The 19,320-nt window shown below is 55.1% G+C and overlaps 1 protein-coding gene across 3 annotated transcripts; it reads right to left on the bottom strand.

Annotated features, from left to right (window-relative positions):
- Positions 1-94: 94 nt before the first annotated feature.
- TRPM2 (transient receptor potential cation channel subfamily M member 2) lies at positions 95-18,973 on the bottom strand. Of its 3 annotated transcripts, none has more exons than XM_068692202.1 (33): positions 18,692-18,973; positions 17,035-17,256; positions 16,588-16,673; positions 15,924-16,092; positions 15,279-15,459; positions 14,725-14,891; positions 14,096-14,276; positions 13,644-13,705; positions 13,162-13,362; positions 12,683-12,785; positions 12,340-12,461; positions 11,226-11,576; positions 10,651-10,788; positions 9,834-9,963; positions 9,400-9,545; positions 8,938-9,050; positions 8,266-8,479; positions 7,576-7,694; positions 7,103-7,235; positions 6,789-6,960; positions 6,250-6,433; positions 5,781-5,962; positions 5,521-5,653; positions 5,191-5,278; positions 4,204-4,291; positions 3,733-3,884; positions 2,915-2,991; positions 2,714-2,815; positions 2,297-2,383; positions 2,041-2,146; positions 1,682-1,783; positions 1,450-1,566; positions 95-1,352 (listed from the first exon to the last, which is right to left on the bottom strand). In XM_068692202.1, exons 2-33 carry the CDS (start codon positions 17,227-17,229, stop codon positions 1,227-1,229), a joined length of 4,527 nt encoding a protein of 1,508 aa, XP_068548303.1. In that variant the 5' UTR covers positions 17,230-17,256; positions 18,692-18,973; the 3' UTR covers positions 95-1,226. The 3 variants fall into 3 exon arrangements, with proteins under 3 accessions (XP_068548303.1, XP_068548302.1, XP_068548304.1); XM_068692201.1 differs by having other exon boundaries at positions 17,035-17,261; positions 18,692-18,972; XM_068692203.1 differs by lacking the exons at positions 8,938-9,050; positions 9,400-9,545; positions 9,834-9,963; ... (11 more) ...; positions 17,035-17,256; positions 18,692-18,973 and adding an exon at positions 7,813-7,897 and having other exon boundaries at positions 8,266-8,318.
- Between the last annotated feature and the right edge of the window lie 347 nt (positions 18,974-19,320).

The following is a 19,320-nucleotide window of genomic DNA, read 5'->3' as shown; positions in this document are numbered from 1 at the left end:
GGTGGGAACGCTCAAACCGGGCTCATCCTGGAAATGTGTTCCTCAGCACAGTCCCCGGGCACAGCCAGTGTTTAAAGAGCCATGACAAACCACCAGCCTTTAATACATGGTTTATTGAGGGTTGACTAAATTGCCACTCCGACCCCCTGTCCCAGCCCCACTGCATTTACTGGTGAGACTGCCCTTGTGCTGTGATGGCCACCAGTGGGGAAGGACAGCTCTGGCTGGCCGGTGTCTGGTGCATTGGGTGAGGGGAAGGCAGCTGGAATCCCTCCCTGAGCAGCGCCAGCTGTTGTCCACCCTCCCTGGGCTGGTGTGGACTATCAAGAGGCCCTGGGAAACGTCTCTGCTGTGCCTCATCCTTCCTATGGCCGGCAACAGCAAAGGTGACTGACGGACTTCTCAAGACCAGAGCTGTCTGTGATGGGTACAAGTGTCCTCACTCGCTTCCCTACCTGCCCGCGTGGCCACGGAGCAGCGAGCTGCCCTGGCTGCCCATGTGCACGAGGGGACGGGGGAGGCAGGTGTCATTTAGCTGCTGCCTTGGCTCCCACAGAGGGAAGAAGATCAGCTGCAATGTGTTGCTCAGCATACACGCATGGGATCACATAAGAGCTGGAGGGGAGGACCTGTGCAGGAGTATAAAGCTGTGGGTATATAAGCCAAGAGCTGCTGGCACCTTCCAAAGTGCTGGATCACAGCTCAAGACGGTGTCTAAATGGAGACAGAGGGATGTCTGTCATGGTAGCAGCCTGCAGGACAGTCAGATGCAAAAGACCCCAAGCCTTCCCTGCAGCAGTTCTCCAGGAGTGATGCTGATGGGGCTGCTGGAGCCCAGAGGGTGAGCAGGGAGCACGACTGCCCGATGGACGTGGAGAGGAAGGGGGGCAGGCATGTCCCCAGCACCCACAGCAAAGCAGACAGCAGGGAGGGGCTGAGAGAAGGAACACCTTGTAGGGACAGCCCCGTGGTTCTGCCTGGTCCGAGCCCTGGGCTAGCACTGGGGCTGATGTGGAAGCAGGGAGTGACAAGCTGGGGCTGAACTCAGCCTCTCTGAAGGACGGGGAAGGACGAGCTGGTGGCTGTGGGATTTCAGCCGCGGTGGTGACTGTGGGTGCTGCAGTAGCTGCCCAGGCTCCAGCAGCTTCCCACGGCCTCACAGATGAGCTGGGGCATAGCAGCAGGGCCCAGCCTGGGGCTGCAGGAGTCAGCTTGTGCTTGAGGATTCAGTAGTAGGCACCAAGGAGGGTCGAGACCTTGTACAGGAGCAGCTTGTGGTTGGCGTGCAGGGGCATCCTCCTGTCCAGCACCTGCCAGCGGATGCACAGCTCTGGGTCGCAGCCCTGGAGGAACTGGAAGGGGAGCAGAGACATCACGTGCGTGCTGGGGGTAAGGAGCAGTGAGAGCTGAGAGCCAGGTCAGGGAGCCACAGAGGCAAGAGGCTCTTACCGAATTCAGTCGCTTCATCTGCACATCGTTCTGACTGTCAAAGTGTATGCTGACAGCAACAGTCTCAACCCAGGCATTGTCTGTGTTGCGGGGGTCATCAAGGTACCCTTTGTGTATCTGTGCACAGTGAAGGGTTGCTGCATTAGCAGGGCCATAAGCACTGCTCCAAGGGCACTGAGAGGCCCCAGAGGCTGTGGGATATTGCCCCATATCTCCTCCGTGTGCTCCATACCTCGGTGCCTTGCTTCAGCAGGTTCTGGAACTGAGGCCAGAACTCCCGGCGCAGGACCCACTTGAGTTTCAGTGGCAGCATCTCGCCTGGCTCCAGCGACCCCTGCACCAAAACAGATTTCGTAGCCCAGCCCAGCCTCCCTCACCGCCACCAGCTCAGCACATCTGATGGTTGCCACCACCGCAGAAGTTGCCACAAGCTCTGCTGGAGTGGGGCAACCAGCAGTGGTGCCTCCCTCCTCTTGGTCCTATACCCATCTGTGTTTCTCCCTTTTGCACAGGGCATTTCAGGGCCTGCAGAGCTCCTGGGACTTGGCTGGACCAGGTTGCCTCAGAGCCTCCTAGGCCACCTCCACTTACCCCAGGCAGAGCCCAGACATCTGACAGGGGGTACTGGGCCACCAGCACTTCCAGCATCTTCTTCAGGCTCTTCCTGATAATGGACCCATCCAAGTTCCTCCTCCAGCTGTGAGAGACAGGTCCATGTTATTCTGCAAGCCATACCCAGCTCCCCCCTTCCCAGCATGCAGAAGACTCCTGCTTTGGATGGGTTTTGCCAGACATCCTGGCCTCTCTGAGAGGGCTTTGTGCCTCCTTCCCCGTTCGTGACACTCACCGGGTCACAACTGGGTGCAGGGCATGGTTGGGCCCAAAGCTGTGCAGCCTCCCGCGGCCTCGCAGACCTGTCCTGCCCATGGGATTCCTGGTAGGAAAGAGCAAGCAGGCATGGAGGCTTACACCACAGAGCTGGCCAAAGCCCTAGACCCTATTCCCAAATTCCCCACCATTGCATTTTGTGTGTTCTGGGGTGCTTTTTTGTTTGTTTGTTTTGGGGGGAGCATAGCCCTGAGGAAGACATACCCCAAGGGCTATGCGTGCCATTTCCATGCCCCACTCTTAGCTGCCAAAAGGACTGCAGCCCTCCTGGCTCACACAGCCGTGACAGCAGCTTCTGGTGTGGGTGGTGCTTTTCAGAGGTGCCTATCCCCACTGTTCCCACCTCACCCACCTACCCCACGGTGGGTGCACTCACAGCGGCAGTCCATCCTGCACGGCGTAGAGGCCATGGAAGCTCTGCCGGTCAATCAGCCCGTCCATGGCATTGTAGTTTATCTTCAGGAGAGACTCTAAGGAGCTGGAGGCAGGAAGCAGTTTGACAGTGAGGGCTACTACGTGGGGGGACAGGGCAGGGACGAAGGGCTGGATGGGGAGGGAGCCCCCCGGGGACACTCACAGGTTGAATGGGTCTTGCGCAGCTGTGTCCTTGTGGTCGGCTGAGTAGGCAGGAGGGTCATACAGCTGGAAGTCCACCTGCAGAGCATGTGGCCATGTCAGACCCCACTTGCATCCTTGCTCTGGTGGCCAGCAAGGACTGGGAACCCTGGTTACATTTTCTCTCACAGTTCTTTCCTCCACCTAGCTCATGGTATCACTCCCCCAGGCAGGAAGGGCTCTGGGGCTGAGCTCTGTGTCTTGGTTGGAGGCTTGGGACCTCACTTGTGCCCTCATGGAAGCCAGCACTAGATCCTGTCCCCGACCTACATTCCTGATTCAGAAAGCGAGGAGGCAGGTGTCTGCTCCTTCTGTCTCCCATCCAAGCACCACAGAAAACCCTACCACAATCCCAGCAGGAACAATGTTCACTTCCCTTTTCTTGTCCCTCAGAGGGCCTTAGAGGAGCTGTTCACCCAGACACAGAATCTCACTGGAGCTGTCATGCCCAGCATGGCTACCCTGTGGGACCTTGGTGAGGGGACAGCCCAGATGGGCCTTCCCATCTCAAAAACCTCCAGACATCCCCAAGTGAGACCCAGTCTTGTTTTACTGAGCACAACCACAGCATTTTCCCAGGGAAGCATCTCCAGCCATGGTTAGACCCTCCACCAAGTAGACACCCAGCACTGGGGTGCTGAATTCTGACAGAGTTCAGCAGCTCCCAAGCTTAATTCTTCTCTCTCTGGGTTGAAACGAAAAGCTCTATTCCCCTTCCCACCCATGGGAGCAGCCCATGGTCCCCTCCTCTAGCACTGCTGCCTAGGCCAGAGCTCTTACCTCCCAGGGCACCTTCTCATCCGGCACGGGGAAGCGGATGGTGTGAGACCCTGGGTAGATGAGGTTTCGACTGAGCACATGGTATGGGGGCTGCTTCTCTTCAGGTTTCTCCTCCAGGTCCAGCTCCTTCATCTCTGAGGTTCTGCTGGAGGCTGCAAGGTAGACAGAGACAGTGAGACCCTGCAGAGCGGGGTGCTGAGCCTCAGCAGGACTGGTGCTGAGGGCTGTGGCTCAGCCAGGAGGCTGGCTGAGTCTGTACAGGACAAGATCTGCTGACGCCCCCAGTGGGTCTGGCTCCTTGGCATCCCTTCAGGCAAGACGAGGAGGGACAGGAGCCTCCTCTGTGCCATGCTGCATGAAGAGCCTCAGCCATGGGCTCCAGGGAGGGCTCCAGCCTGGAGGCTGGGACTGGCCCCAGGGCAGGCCCTGGACTTCCCCCAGTGCTGCTGCAGTGCAGCCAGCTGTATTTACCCAAGAGTGGCATGTCCTCCTCTGAAGTGAAGCCATTGCCCTGCAGGGCCTGCATAATCCACCTCAAGGCTTTGGCACTCTGATGAACCTGCATGGGACAGGGGAGGGTCAGCCCCTTCTGCATGGCCCCAGTGCGTGGGCATTGCCCTCCCAGTGCCACCCATTCCCCTTTCCCTTAGAAACCACCCAGAAGAGTGGTGGGACTCTGCTGCACTTATATTATTTCTCCCCCAAATGACATAGGAGTCTCTGTGTTGTCTCATTGTAGGCTTATGGCACGTGGTCCCCATACTCTTGGCACAACTGGCTCGTTCCTCAGGTAGCCCAGGACTGATGCCTGGGGATGGACACACAGCACCTAAGCAGAGTCCCCCAGTCCCCAATACACCATCTTGTTTCCCTCTCTGCAAATTAAATGGAGATTAAAAAAAAAAAAATAGAGTTGCAAAATCATTCCTGATTTTGGGTCAACAGAAAAAAAAGATGCTTCTGCCAGGGCCCTAAGAGAATTAACAGGCCTCAGTGGCCCTGACTAGCTCAAAAGCCCACTTAAGATCAGCCCTGCGCTTCAGTCCTTTCATGAGCTGTGTTGGAGGGGTGCTGGTCTGCAGCCCAGCCCCTGGGCTGGCAGTGCACATTCGTGGTGTGGAACAGCTTCACAGGGAGGAGGCTGAAAGTCCCCCATTGCCAGAGGGCCTGTAGGGCTCTCTCAAGCCAAGGAGGAGGCTGGATGACCAGTACAGGGGCTCATCCCACAACCTCCCATTATCCCGTTTTCATCCTTTTCATTTTGGAGACAAACAGAACAGAAAGGTATGTATTTCCTATATGCCTGTTCTTCTTTGAAGCTATTGCTTTGGCAACAAAACTCAAGCTGTTTCAAAGGGGGATTGATTCAGAGGAACTTTCTCTTATGCTGTGGTTCAGTTGACTCACCCCCTTGGAAAATCCCACCTTTCCAAGGCAATTGTTCAGTTTTTGCCTCACCTGGTCTTCTAGAGCGATCAATCTCTGCTCCACCAGACCTGTCCTCTTCACCCGATCCAAGTCCAGCAGCTCTGCCAGCACATCAACTCTGGAGGGACAGTGCAGAGAAGAACCCCCTTAGGAGTAGTGCCTGCTGTAGGTGCTCAGCAGCCCACTCCATGTGGGTGCAGCCACCTCCACAGGACAGATTCCTATGAGCACTCTCCCATCTCCTGCATACACAGCAAGGAGTGTAGCAACAGCTCCCTGAGGTCCCAGAGCACCAATCCCAATTCCCTCCTGCTCAGGACAGTCAAGGATGGGATGTCCCTGTCTCAGCAGTGTCAGTACCTCTGTGCAATGTCTCTGATTTTCTGCTCTGTGTTCTGCTTCTCCTGGCACTGCTGGTGCTGCAGGTAGTTCTCCTTCAGGTACATCTCCCAGGAGAGCAGGGCAGCTTCTTCATTCTTCTCCAGCTTCTCTTCTGCCAGGGGAAGGGGATGGCAATGCTGTCATATCCCGAGGCATCCCAAACTCTGATGCCACAACACAGACGCCAAACCTCGTGCCCCAGGGAGGGAGCAAAGGAAGGGAAGGGAGCTGTTCCTCACTGAGCTGCTTGTGGCGCGTGGCTGGCCTGCACAGCAGGACTCGCCGGACCAGGAGCTGCAGGTGGTTGAGGAGGATGAACGGCGGAGGTGCGGGCGGGCGGCCGTGGTATTCCTCAATCAGGTCGTGCCTCTGGAACTTCCAGATCTGGTCTGTGTGTGCCTGGACCTGCTGGAACGTGTAGCTGGGGACAGAACACAGTTGGCTGTGAAATGAGGGCAAGGAGGCACACCTCAGCCGTGTGGTGCCCTGGCTTCTACTTGTCTCCCTGAACAGACCCGGCCTGCAACCTCTGCTTCCACCATGTCTATAACCCTCCCCTTCCCCACGAAAGCACCCCTGAGGTCTGGTCCATGCTCATACAAGGCATCTCCTCACACTTTCTCAGCACATAGTGCCCTGGCCCTGGCCAAGCCTGCAATAAAGCCAGCTTGATTCACTGTCAGGACCACGGGTCCAGGTCAGACTCACTTGAACATGGCGATGAGGAGGTTAAGGAGGAGGATGTTGGTGAAGAGCAGGTATAGGCACAGTAAGATGACTGTCAGCCACTCTGGGAAGATGGGTTTCTTGTTGTCCTCATTGGTCTCTGGGCACTTGGGCTTGTAGGGGTCAGTCCCATTGGGGCTGCACTGATCAATGTTGAAGTTCACCCCTGCAAAAGAGTACAGCACTACTCCACTGCAGCCAAACCTCACGGTGTCACAAGGAGCATGTTGTGCTCCCTGACAACTGCCAGCATCAAGGTGGCTTAGAGTATGGCAGAGATTTGAGCAACTGGTGCATACTGAGTGTTTCCAAGCTCATTGTGCATCATAGAATGGCTTGTGCTGCAGAGGACCTTAAAGATTATCTAGTTCCAACCCCCCTGCCATGGCTGTGGCTTGAAGAGGAGTCCTGTGCAGGGCTTCCATGGGCTAGCAGACTGTTGCATGAGCTTGGCACCCCTCAGCCTTGTAACAAAGCCATCCTGCATGTGCCGCAAAATTTTACAGGCTGCTGTCCCTTACCATCGATGTAGGAAGGAATCTGTCCAAAGATGGTCAGGTAGGAGTGGTAGACTACACCACGGAAAAGCCACTCCACACGCTCCTCATTGTGGATCAGGATGGCCTGCTTGGCAACCCCAAAGGACACCACCCACACTGCTAGCAGGAAGAGGAAGAAGAAGACATCCTTCATCTGCAAAGACATGGATGAAGCAAAATTGCATCCTGGAGCAAACTACCCTCCAGGACAGCACAACGTGGGTCGCACGTGCCCTGCAGGCCTCCAGCTGCTCTAGCTGGAAGCCAGGCCTGACAGGATGGAGAGGTGCTCTCACCATGCGCTTCACAATGATTATCTTGGGCCCCAGCGTTCTACTGACTGTGAAAATATGCATCAGACGTAGGCAGAAAATAATAAAAGCCAATGACAGTATGATGCGTCCGGGATATAAAGTTGATGGAATGAGCCTGGGCACAGAAGAGAGGAAAGGAAACAGCTCAGTGATACCAGTGCGTTGTTTTTTTTTCTGATCTCACAGCATTACATTTCTGCTATTGCAGTGATCTTCCCTAGATTGCTGGTTGAGAGTTGCAGCATTAAAAACATCTCTCCTAAAAACAGTTGAAAACAGAAGTAAATTGGTTGGAGTTAATCACATGATTATAAAAATCTTCACTGGTCTTTTGAAGAAGAAACTGCAATTAAAAAAAAAAAAGTGCACAATTCTCAGACTAGTTTAGGGCCAGCTGCAGACTACAGTTGTGACTTGAGCCCATGCACTGCAAGGTAAATGGCTCTACATCTCACCTGCAAGTCAGCCCAGTGATAAAAACCACGATGGCACAAACATCCAACTTATTCCAGAAGTCCTTGAAGTACAGGGAAGCCATTTTCAGGACCCCAAGCCCATCTGGGTCATACAACAGCTGTTGGGAAGAGAAGAGGGGTTAGTATGTCAGTGAAAGTCTTGTAAGATACTCAGCTGCCATGTAAAAGGGAGGGGTGGCACAGATCTGCTAGCCATCACCGGACTTCCTTGCTTACCTGAAGTTAACCTGAATCTACAGGGTATTCTACATGGGCATGGAGGAGCATGGGGAGAGATACCTGAGACAGGGGGCTCTTTAGTCTGTTGAGGAAAGGCACAGAGATGAAGCAAAAACTGAAAGAAAGGAAAAAAAAAGTGAAACAAAGTGTGGAAATACTTCTGGGAATAAATGCCCAAGGAAGGAAGTGGTCCCTCCATCTCCTGATGTTTTTGACTCAAACCAGTGTGCCTTTCTGCGAGTACCAAGGGCCAGGCCAGAGGTAGCTCGTGAGACAGAGACAGGGCGATCTGGCAGTTCCTTCTGCCAGGACCTCTCCAAATGGATGGTGATGTTAGAGGCAGCTCGGCAACACAAGCTAGACGGGACCTTCCAGGAGCACCCAGAAGGGTGTCTCTGGCAGCCTGGACCATCTCACCTCCTCCCAGCCTCTGCTCTGCCCACCCCATACCTGGCGCGTCTCCTCGCACACCAAGGAGAAGAGCCAGAAGTAGATGAGGTACTCCCACCAGGATGGTAACGGCTGGAAGTCAACCATCAGGACGTAGGCGAAGAGCAGGAGGAAGGTGAAGTAAGAGAGAATGTTCATGTGGAAGATGACCACAGGTGCTGTGAAGAAGGCCCGGAAACGTGTCAGGCAGTTCATGGGCTGCAGCTTCTTCTCCCTGGGGGGAGCAAGGACAAAAGCATGGCTCAGCTGCCTGAGGTTTGCCTGCTAGCAATGCAGGTGAGGGGCACTGCTCTGACCAGGCCATGTGGATAATAGTGCTCGCCAGCTAGAGCTCACAAGGGGCCTTGCTGGCAGATTAGCGCTCCAAACTATGTGCTGCCCAGGGAGATGTCACAACAGCTTCTCCCAGCCCCTGCACAACAGTCTGACCCTCCCAGCTGGTCCCTGGGGTCACTGCAGCCACCCCAAGGGGACCTGCAGGCACTGCAAGGTGAGGCTGAAGGCTCTGGCACACAGGTGTGCTAAGGGTGCTCTTGGGCACGTGTTGGGTGGTTGCATAAAGGAAAGGCTCCTGTCCTGTGCGGCACAGGGCCAGAGAGCAAGCCAGTTGAAGGATGAGGCTGAAGGAGAATCCTGCCTCCATGCATGCATACCCCCAGCTGCACGATGTACCTGAAGGTGATGAGGCTGGTGTAGAGAAGTGGGAAGAAGAGCATGCACGCAATCACCCGCCAAAGCCCATTGTCAATGCACAGCTTCCCCCACCAGACTTTTGTCAGAAAGGCCTGTGAGGAGAAGAGGAGCAGTGGTTACAGGAGCCGCCTCTACCTTCTGGCCAATTCTTGAGACGTTCAGCTAGCCCACCCAACGGACAGAGCCCGGGCCTGTCCCCCAGGAGGATCAGGGACGATCAATTTCCCCGGGAGCAGGGAGAATACGGCAGGCCCACCACAGACCCTGGCACAGGCCGCTGCGGGAGGTAGGGTGCTCAGCCACCAACTGCAGGGCACAGTCCCTCCGTCTGAGCCCTACCTCTGCAAACAAGGCACCCTGAATCTGGGGCAGGGGACATGCTGCTTACTCCCCCCTCACCCATTCCACCACCACCCCCAAGCATCACCACTGGGAACCCACTTGGACACCTCCGTGGGCCACAAAATTCATGTTTTTGGCCTCCAGTGCCAGCTGCAGACAGGTTGTCTTCCCCCAGGCCTCAGAGACACGGATGAGGAGCTTCTGGGCCCTCTCTTCATCCTTGCGATAGCAGTCTGTGAACACACCTGGGGGACCAGGGAGACAAGGCTGAACTCTGGGGCCAGCTTCGGTGCTTAGCAGGGGGAGCACCAATGAGTATTTCACAGCAGGATCTGGGCATTTCACCATGGTCTCCCTCTGCACTCCTGCCACCACTCAGGGCACAGCCCTCATGGCACCATGACCCCAACCACAACAAGCACAGCCCTGTTTGGCACCATCCACCCCACCTACCACCCCTTAGACACAACGTGAGCCAAGCTAGCCACACAACGGGATATGAGAGTCGTTCTGGTTGTCCCCCTCCCACTCACCAATCGCCTTGTTCTCGTACTGCTCAGCCAGGGCCAGCATTTCATCAGTGGTGTCAGTGTCTTCCTCCTCTTTGGCGAGCTCCTTTAGGATTTTGCTGCAGGCCAGAGCAGCCACCATGCAGTCCTGGCTCTGGAGCAGAAGAGGCCAGAGAGGGTATGGGACTCTGAGACTCCTACAAGTCCATGGCAGACCTGACAAGTCCTTTGGGGTTCCCACAGGAGGGAAAAGGAATGCCCCAAGCTGAGCACTGCTCAGAAAGGACAACTTGCCATGACAAGGGCTGAGCTGTCTTTCCCTCTAGTTGCAGGGTCAGCAGATAACTAACTGCCACGGGGAATCTGGGGACATTCCTGCTCTTGTAATAGGAAGCCACGGGTGATGGGATGTTCGTGACTCCATGGCTGTGAGGAAGACATGTTCCACAACCGTGGCATGCTCATGTTTTTCCAGCTGGCAGCCAGCTACAACATCTCTTGCACAGAGATGCTGGAAGCCTTCTCTACCCCCAGCTGCCATGCTCTTGGGTCCCCCTTGCAGTGTGCTGAGCCCTATCTTAGCCTTTGCTAAGAGCACACTTCTGGCCCAGAACATCATCAAATGTCATCAAGTGAACACCGAGTGTCCACAGGCTAGGAGGGCTGCCACAGGCTTGTTGGATGGCTCCCATATGGCTGTGACTTGGGCACTGTCATGGACCTGTGACCTAGCTCACCTGCTCGCCTGAATCCCAGTAGGTGTAACCTTGCCTTTTGGGCTTGGGAGTCTTGGCTCTGTCTGAGCCCTACAGCTGGGACTGACAGGTTTGGGCTGCGATACCTGAGCCCAGATGATTTCTGCCAGTTCCTGGCGGTTCTGGACCACAGCCCAAATGAGCAGGTCACGGACTGGGTCCATGCTGAAGGCGACTCGGCCAGAAGAGCGCTTGTAGAGGGACCGGAGGCTTGACCCGTGGACCTGGGAGGGATGCAACGGTCAGACGTGTTCACCTGCCAAGAGACTGCAGAGAGCAGACAGCCCCTCAACACGAAGCCCTCCCTGAACCCACGTGCCAGCCTCCACCAGCCATAGAAGGCCTTTTCTGCAGACAGAAGGGTGGATAGGGCTGTAATCATCCAGGAAACGCCACTTTTTCTAGGGCCAGAACTGTGTGGGGATATGGCCAACCTGTCTAGCACATGAGGAGCCTCTCTGTCCTCCACCTGCTGGGTCCTGCCCAACAGAGTCACAGCCACATGGTGCTGCGCGTGTAGGAAGGGCTTTAAGGGATTTTAAGTAGGATTCTTGAGTGTGCAAAGGGACAGCGATCCAGCTGCAACTTGCAGGACTGTTTCTTGAGCCAGTGTCCCCCTCTCTAATGCAACCCCGCCACCACGTAACCTGGAGATGCGTACATTCAGCTTGATGTGTGGGACAGGGATGGAGAGCCGGGGCCGCTCAGCGTGCTTGGGCTTGGGGTAGAGTGGCTGTGTGGAGTGGCCCAGGAGCTCCCGCAGCACCTGGGAGACATGGTGCAGTTGGATTCTTGGCATTTTGGAGCCAGCTGTGTTCTCTGTCTCCTCCAGCAGGACCTTCTGAAGCTTGCTGTGGAACAGGCAGGACGATGCCATGTTGTTGTAGAGGTAAATGAGGGTGTCCCAGGTGACAAACTCCTTGAGACGTACTCCCTGTTCCAGGAACAGCTTCACAAACTCTGGCTTGTTTGAGATCAGGGCAGCTGCCATCACAGGGTGGAGATCTGTAGGCTGGAAGACCAGAGGCAGAGGTGAGAGAAACCATGGCCTCAGAGCAAGGCCTCGATCAGGTGGGGGGAAGATTTTATCTGAAAGCACTCAAGGAGTTTCTGGGATTGACATAGCATCTGGGAGGGAAAGGGGAAAGGAGGCACTGGGATTTGCAGAACATCCCCAGAGACACACTCATAGGTCAGTATGCTTCCTCCCCTGGCAGTGAAGCCCTCTGCTTCCTTGGCTGCTCGGTTGGGGTATGGGGTAGAGCCACAACAGACCCTCTTTCACCAGCTCATGAGGATGCACCATACAAGCAAGCAGGGCCTTGCCGGCTTGTTCCCCCCACCCTGTGCACAAGCACTCAGCTGAAGGATCCCAGTGCTGCTAAATGAAATACCAACATCCTTTGTAAAAAATTATAGGGCAAATAGGACCTTTACAAGCAGTGAATTGCAGGTCGTGCCCGCCTCTGCATTTTGGAAGGACAAGACAGATTAAGAGCCCCTGACAATGTAATGGAAGTTTAGGGCCCAAGATAAATGCCCTCAAAAACCCTCCCTAGGCAAAGCAGCGGTGAAAAGTGCTCTCAACATGAACTGCCTTCAAGCTGACAAACTAAGCCTGACCAAACAGTCTTACAGTAAGGTCCAGGCAGGTTTGTGCATGGTCAGGAATGGGGAGAAATGTCCTAACCCTTGCCCTCGATCTCCCCCCAGCTCCCCAGCTCTGCCTCCAATGGCAGCCACGAAGCAGACAAACAGCACAGGTACTGCCTTACCTTCCACTCATGGTCATCTGTGAAGATCTCACTCCGAGCAATGTCCACCCTGTTCCAGGCCACAGCTAACTTCAGCTGGTGGTCCCAGTTCTCACGACCAAAGTGATCTTGGTTTTGGGATGCTGCATGTAAAGTGCATGCATTAGAACAGAGGGTCATTTACCCCCTTGACAGCCCACTTGGAGACTTGGTTCTTTGGGAGAAATTCCTCCTGATCAGTTCATCATCACAAGTTTTGAGGAGCCCTCTGGTGACTCCACAAGCCAAGCAGCTGCAGGAGGCAACTTGTGACCCCCATCCTATTCACCTTTCCCATGCCCCCAAGCAGCTACCTTCCCCTCACCTTTGAACAGGGCCTGGAGGATGGCCACATCCACATCCTGCTGGCCATATTTGCCCTCTCTGAAAATGGTCAGGAGATGCTGGCTCCGCACTATGTCTTGGATCTACAAGGAAAGCCATGGGCAGGCAGTCAGCAGCAACATCTCCTCCCTGCTACTTTCAGCAGCCCCCTGTGAACCCCTGCCCTTGCTCCCTGTGGGTCTCCTGCAGGTCCCCTGTGCTGTCTCCCAGCCCAGCTGGGGTTGGTGCCACACGGTCCTTCTCTGCCCAAAGTGAGCAGGCAGTGGAGGGGCAGAGCCTGAGCCCTGGGGTGTCCACCAGGACAATGCTGAGTATGGCTGGGAAGAGATGGATGTTCAGTAGGACCTGAGCCTTAAACTTCCCACTGGGAGCCTTGCTGCTCACAGGAAAGTATGCCTGGGGACCCCTTTTGTCTCCACATGCTCAGAGAAAGGAGTTGCCTGCCTGCAACAGGCTCACCTTCTTGGTCCACTCCACCAGCTTGCCCTCGGTGAAGAGCTCATAGGTGTCGTGGAAAAGCACACTGAGCTTCTTCCGGATCAAGGCGATGGTTATCTTGGGCACAGGCATGTTGGCCACCTGTGCAATGACATCTGCCACACGCCCAGACCCTTCTACAACCACACAGGGTGTCCCATTGGTGATGGCATTGTAGATGGTCTGCAACCAAGCAGGGAGACTGGTCCTAATATCATGCAGAGGCCACCAAACCCCCACTGATCCTGAATCCTTCCACTGATACAGCACAGCATCTCTATTCTGCTGCATTTCACCTGTGACGACTGTGTTCCCACCAACGCTGGGAGAGCAGCACCCCAGGCAAGGAGCAGACTTGCTGCCCTTGACCCTGGCCACCAACTTAACATGCTTTCCCAATCCTGCTCCATCCCACCACTACCCCCTCTCAGCTCTCCTGGGAGAGGGCAGGGGCAGTTCCTTACATCAAGTGTCCCAGGGCCTCCTTCCAGCACCACACAAACAATGGGGATCTTGATGGCAACGCCTGCAGGGAAGCAGAGCCTGGGGTCACCATCCTGTGGGGCAGCCCCTCCAAGCAGCTGAGCTGGGTCCCCACTGAGCTGTGGGGTGTAAAATGCAAGGTTGGAGCACTGCCAGGATTCAGGGGAGAGGGGAAACAATCTCCTGGCAGTCATGCTGCTGGGAAAGGTTGGCCTGAGGCAGAAAAAGGCCCCTTGATTCATGTCACTGAGGTACCTGGCAGGAACCATGTTCTGCATTTATCATAGGCATGTTCTCAAGCCCTTGTCTGGATCCTACAGGGAAGCCAAGGCCTCCTCTCTCCCCTGAGGCCAGGATGGGCACTGCTTACCAATGGATGACCCATCAAGCCTTTTGTCCTCCCCTGCCTCAGGCTTCCTTGTGTTGCTGTTACCTCCTTTCACCTTGGTCTGCTCCGAAATGAACTTCTCCAGCCGGGTCCTCAGAGGGATTTCCACTCCGTACCTCCCGTGGGTCCCATCGTCCACTAGGATGAAGTGGGAGTGGTTGCTGTCCAGGCACGAGAGGCTTCCTTGGTTCTCCTCATCCAGGACATACTCAGCTGGAAAGCCACCCTGCAAGATGCAGAAGGAGAGGCTCTGGGCAAAGCCTGACGGGGCTGAGGAGGCACACCAGATGCCCAAAGCAACCGCTGTGTGAGCTGGAGAGCATGCAGGGGCAGACAGGCTGAAGTCACTCCTGCCATCTCTGCAGTCCTCACAGCAGTCTCGCCCCATGCTCTTCTGTCTCTGCTTCACCTGCCCTCCCAGGCTGCTCCCACACACCCACAAGGGTCCTCCCAGGAGAAGCACAGCTCCTATGCAAGACACTGGGTAGGGCAGAGGGACTTCTCCAAAAACATCACCCTGAAACCATCACTCCTGGTCTGGCTGGGTTTTTACCTGGGCTACCAGCCACAGCCACCTCTTGAAGCACCCATTCCCATAATGGTCCTTGGGTAGAACTTCCCCAGCAGCCCAGGTGTAAGCAAAGCAAATGCATTTCCAACTCTGCCTGGCTCACCATGGGGCAGATGAGGCTGTCCCGGTTGTACACAGTCCCCCAGGTGGCTATGCCAATGGTGACAATCTCGGCTTCCTTGTAGCTGCAGTTGAGGATGAAGTCTCGCACTGCCTCTCCCACCTGTTTCATCACACCAGCATGGGAACCCCCTGTGATGATCCAGGCCCCTAGGGGTCAGAGAGGGACTTGGGAAGGGAGAGGTTCTGTCACGGCAACCTCCTAGCACCTCGCTATATGGCTGCAGGAGCACTTGGCTCTCAGAGAGGCTCCATCCCCTAAGAGATGTTCTCTCTGCCCACTTCATCAAGACCTGGCAGCACAGGAGATACCTTCTGCACAGTGCTGCATCTCTCAGTCTCACTCTCTATAAGTCTGTTTGCAGCAGCTGAGCAACAACAGTCCATCCCTGTTGGGTGGTAGCTCAGACAGGGCCCTAACAGGCCTTCCAGGCCAGCTCAGTGTCTCCACAGCAGCCAAACTCACTGGGCCTGGCATCGCTCGATGGCAGGTCCCTCTCCTGCTGCAGTCTCAGGAAGAAACTTTGCATCTCTTACCAGTGGTCTGGGCCACTTTGACTAGCCCTTGCCGGAAGATGTTCTTTAGCCTTGGCTTCATGATGAAGTTTTTGGCTCCACCAGTAACCGAGATGAGCAGGTTGGGTGCATCAAGGCCCCAGTGCTGTGTCATGAGGTGGTAGATGACCCGTGGAGGAGTATCAGAGGAGACACGCACGTACTGCAAAAGAAGAGCATACATGTGTTTTGGGTAAAAAGAACAGGGCTGGGGGAAGGGACACCTCCACCATGGTTTCTCACATCCCAGCAAAGAACCAGGGGCTTCCAACATCATTTCCCAGAGGAGTTCTGTTGCTGCTGCCCCAGTTCTTGGTGTGTAACCCTGTTCCCAGTCACTTCCCTGGAAATGTAAATCCCCAAGACTTGCCCAAGGATAAGGACAGGCAACAGCAATGCCTTGAAGTATGGGCCTCATAGCATGAAGACCAGTCTTATGGTTTCAGAAAAGGTACAAGGGTGGGTAGAGAGGAGGGATGCTGTCTCATCCATCTCTCTGTGTTTCCCCTGGGGCACTTCTATGCTTCCCTAACCTCTCGTTCAGGAGGAAAGTACTTGCATTTCATCTGCTATGGCAAGATTTGAACTCTGACTCCCAGGGCACAACAGAGGGGAAAAACAGATCACCTTTCCCATCTTCTGTCCCAGGCCTGCAAAATGGATGTCCCCAAAGGCATCTGTTGGCATTTCCTGGATGTGCCTTCTGGGGTCCCATTCCTTCCCCAGGAAGAGGGGAGTTTTGACAGCATCTTCCAGGTGCTGTTCCCTGAGGTAGCCGCACTCACACACAGTCCTCCTGAGAGGGAACACCAACAACTTTGTAGAAAACAAGCTAACCCCAAAAAACAAAGCCCAGGTGGTCTACCTGCCACATCTAGGCATGAGGTGTTTGCATTTTGATTAGGAACACCACAGGCACCAGCACCGCCCACCCAACCTGTCTTCCAGCTCTGAACTTGTGAATAAACAAGGGCTTTTTCTAGGGGAAAACTTAGCAAAGATTGGTATTTCCATCTATAGAGGTTTAAGACAGAAATATTAGAGTTGCTCTGGATGAAATATGGAAAGAAATGACAACCTGGGAAAGCATCAGAAAGGTTACTCACTGGGAAACTAGGTATCAGACATGCAGTGATACACAGCAGGTAAAGAAACGTATCAAAAGGAATTTGTGAATTCCCTCGATACCAGTTCCCTTGGCAGAAAGGTAGGATTTTCTGGTGCTGTACAATTGTCACCAAATGTCCCTTTTACTCCCCTGGCAGGAGATGGTAAGGAGGGACTGACTTACCCAGAATCTGATGTCTGGGAACTTTCCACGAAGTGCATGCACTCTTTCTTCCGGATGTTTTCAGGAATCCATGAGATGAGATTTTCCTGAGGAAGAGCAGCAAGAGGTCAGTGTTTCTGGAAAGGGCCAGAATTTACTCCAGGGACCAGATACAGTGGTGCTTGGAGCATATTTGGAGCTTTTTTTGCTGTGAAGGAAGAAAGCTCCATCATCCTCTGCAAGGACTAAGCCAGTTGTACTCCAAGGAGAGGAGATTCAAATGCTGGACATGCAGATGTATCTCAGACCTTTGTTTTTTTCTGTCCTATCCCCAAAACTCAAGTGATCTCTTATTGACATCCACCCCTAGCTTGAGATTCCCCCACTGATGTGTCCCAGGATAACCCAGTAACGCTCTTCTACCACGTGTGGCCAACTCCCACCTCTTCCAGCAGCTGCTGAACTTGCCTTCTCGTTGTTCCCAGAGGGAAAATGTGCCTTCCGTCTGCTCCGCGAGATGCTGCTGCTGCTCTGCTGCAGGTTGGGGACCACCTCGAAGTCACTCATCTTCATGGGGTGCACGGAGGAACTGTCTTCTCTCTCAGGGCACACCTTGTTCAGCTCGGTGGGGAGCACCTTGCTGTGCCGGCCGTGCACAGCCATGGCTGCCTAGCCTCCTCCCTCCCACTCCTAGGCTGGGTGCAGCAAAAAAGAAAAAGGATACGTGTGGGTTGAGAGCAGTGGGTCACCCTGTTTGCCATTCCCTGGGGAGGGGGGTCTGAGCAAGAGCAGAGAGGTGATTTCTGTAAAAACCCACAGGGTGAGTCACATTGAGACAGACTCTGCAGCCTGACCCCCGTGTCCTGCCACCAGCACGGCTCCTGCTCTGCCACCTGGCAGTCCCTGGGGTGTTCCTGGCAGCAGGGTGAGCAGAAACCAGGTCTCTTGTTTGAACAGCCTGAGCGCACCCCTGCCTGGAAAATTGGGGTTTGCAGGAAAGATGGTCAGCTCCAGCTGGGACCCTGCTGGTCACAGTGCCCAGCCTCTTATTTCAGAGGGGGTGCAATAAATTCCTGTACTCTGCCTTGTGGTTGAAGGGGGATTTGGGTTAAAAGTTGCCAACTGCCATCATGTGTGCCTTTGTGACTCCAAGAAAGCCAGGCCACAAACTTTTGCCTGCTGCAGCCACAGATCAGCTCCTGAGACTTCCCAAACACTCACAACCTCCACTTCTGAGCTCTTGAATTGCTGAGTCCCCCGAATGCTGCTGGAGCAAGGATGAAAAAGCTCCTGTGTGTCTCTGGAGCCTAAAGGGGAATGGTGTCTGCTCTGGGGGGCTGTGGGCAGGTAATGTGCATAGCACTCAGGTATTGAGGTGGCAAAGCTCTAGGGTCAACAGGCCTGTGTTTTATAAGGAGGATTTTGGCTGCCTTTCTGCCAATCAAACCCTTTATCACAACCAACATGATAAGGGCTGGGAGGACTTCTGGCTGTGTGGAAGGACTGGTGGAGCAAAACGAGGGCTGCCACTGCATTTCATTCATGTCTCCTTCCCCCATGCTCAGCTCTAGGCAGGGAGCAGCCAGAAAATGCCTTTTTGCCCATTTCTCTTGAATGCCAGCTTGCTCCTGGGCTCCCCCTGGGGCGCATGCAGCCCCATCGACCTTGGGAGCCAGGTTTTGGTGGGCCAGCTTTCTGCACCAACACAACCGATGGTAGGTCTAATTGTTAACGAGTCCTTGAAATAACATCAGGCATGCCCTGAATTCTCCATTCTGGCCCCACAGGGTGGCAGGCTGCTGGGGGTGCAGCGTATGCCCACGAGAAGCCAGTAAGCACAGGCAGCGGGGCTGTCCCGCTGGGCACCCCAGGACTGAATGGCACCCAGAATACCTGTCCTTTAGGGGGTTCAGGGACTAGGGCAGAGCACAAGGTGCCTTCTCCCACCTCAGCAAGCACTGCAGGAGGGGGGGCTGTACCCGTTGCAGGCAGCATGGAGCCCCTTGCCATGGGGGTGGTCAGCAGGGTGCCCATTCAGGGACAGGGATGCAAGGCAGGTGCTGAAAGCTGCCTGCAGCCCTTGCTTCTCCACCTCCCCTGCCCCCCGCCACGGTTGCGACTGTACCTTCCCCGCAGCATCCTCTGTCTGCATCACCAGCTCCTTTGCTCCATCCCTGCCACGGGGAAGTCAGCCTCCTGTCCTCCTCTGGCAAGTCATCTCGTCGCTCGGGAAGCGGGCGATGAGCAGGGAACAGGGCAGAGTTGCCTGCAAGCTGCCCGCAGAGAGGAGGAGGAGGTTGGTAGGGCGGCTGGCAGCCTCCCAGCAAATCAGACTGCAGAAGCAGTCAGTCCCTGCGCCCTGCCGAGAAGCTGCAGCACAAAGACAAGCCCCGCGTTTGCTCGAGAGGCTGAGTCACGCTTCCCTTGATTGCAGCCACCATAGCTGCTGCAGCCTGGAAGCACACAGCACCCCGACGCTGCCTGCCTTACACAGCACACCGGCTGCCTCCGGGCAATGGCATGGGCAGGGGACCAGCAGATCACGGGCTGGGGCCAGGAGATGTTGCCAGTTATCGAGGCCAGGCACATCCTTAAGGGCTGGGCGCTGAAGCCCTGTGCACCCCTTCGTGTTGCTGGGATGCTGGGGCAATGCATTAAGCGAACACACGGACTCCAAATGAAAATATGGTGTTTTGACCACATCCTATAGCTCCCTTTCTAGCCAGAGCATGTAAATTAGCATGGGCCCTCTGC

Source organism: Anas acuta, chromosome 9, assembly GCF_963932015.1.
Source record: "Anas acuta chromosome 9, bAnaAcu1.1, whole genome shotgun sequence".
Lineage (NCBI taxonomy): Eukaryota > Metazoa > Chordata > Aves > Anseriformes > Anatidae > Anas > Anas acuta.
The sequence above is the reverse complement of the archived record's forward strand: the minus strand, read 5'-3'. Positions and strand labels throughout refer to the sequence as shown.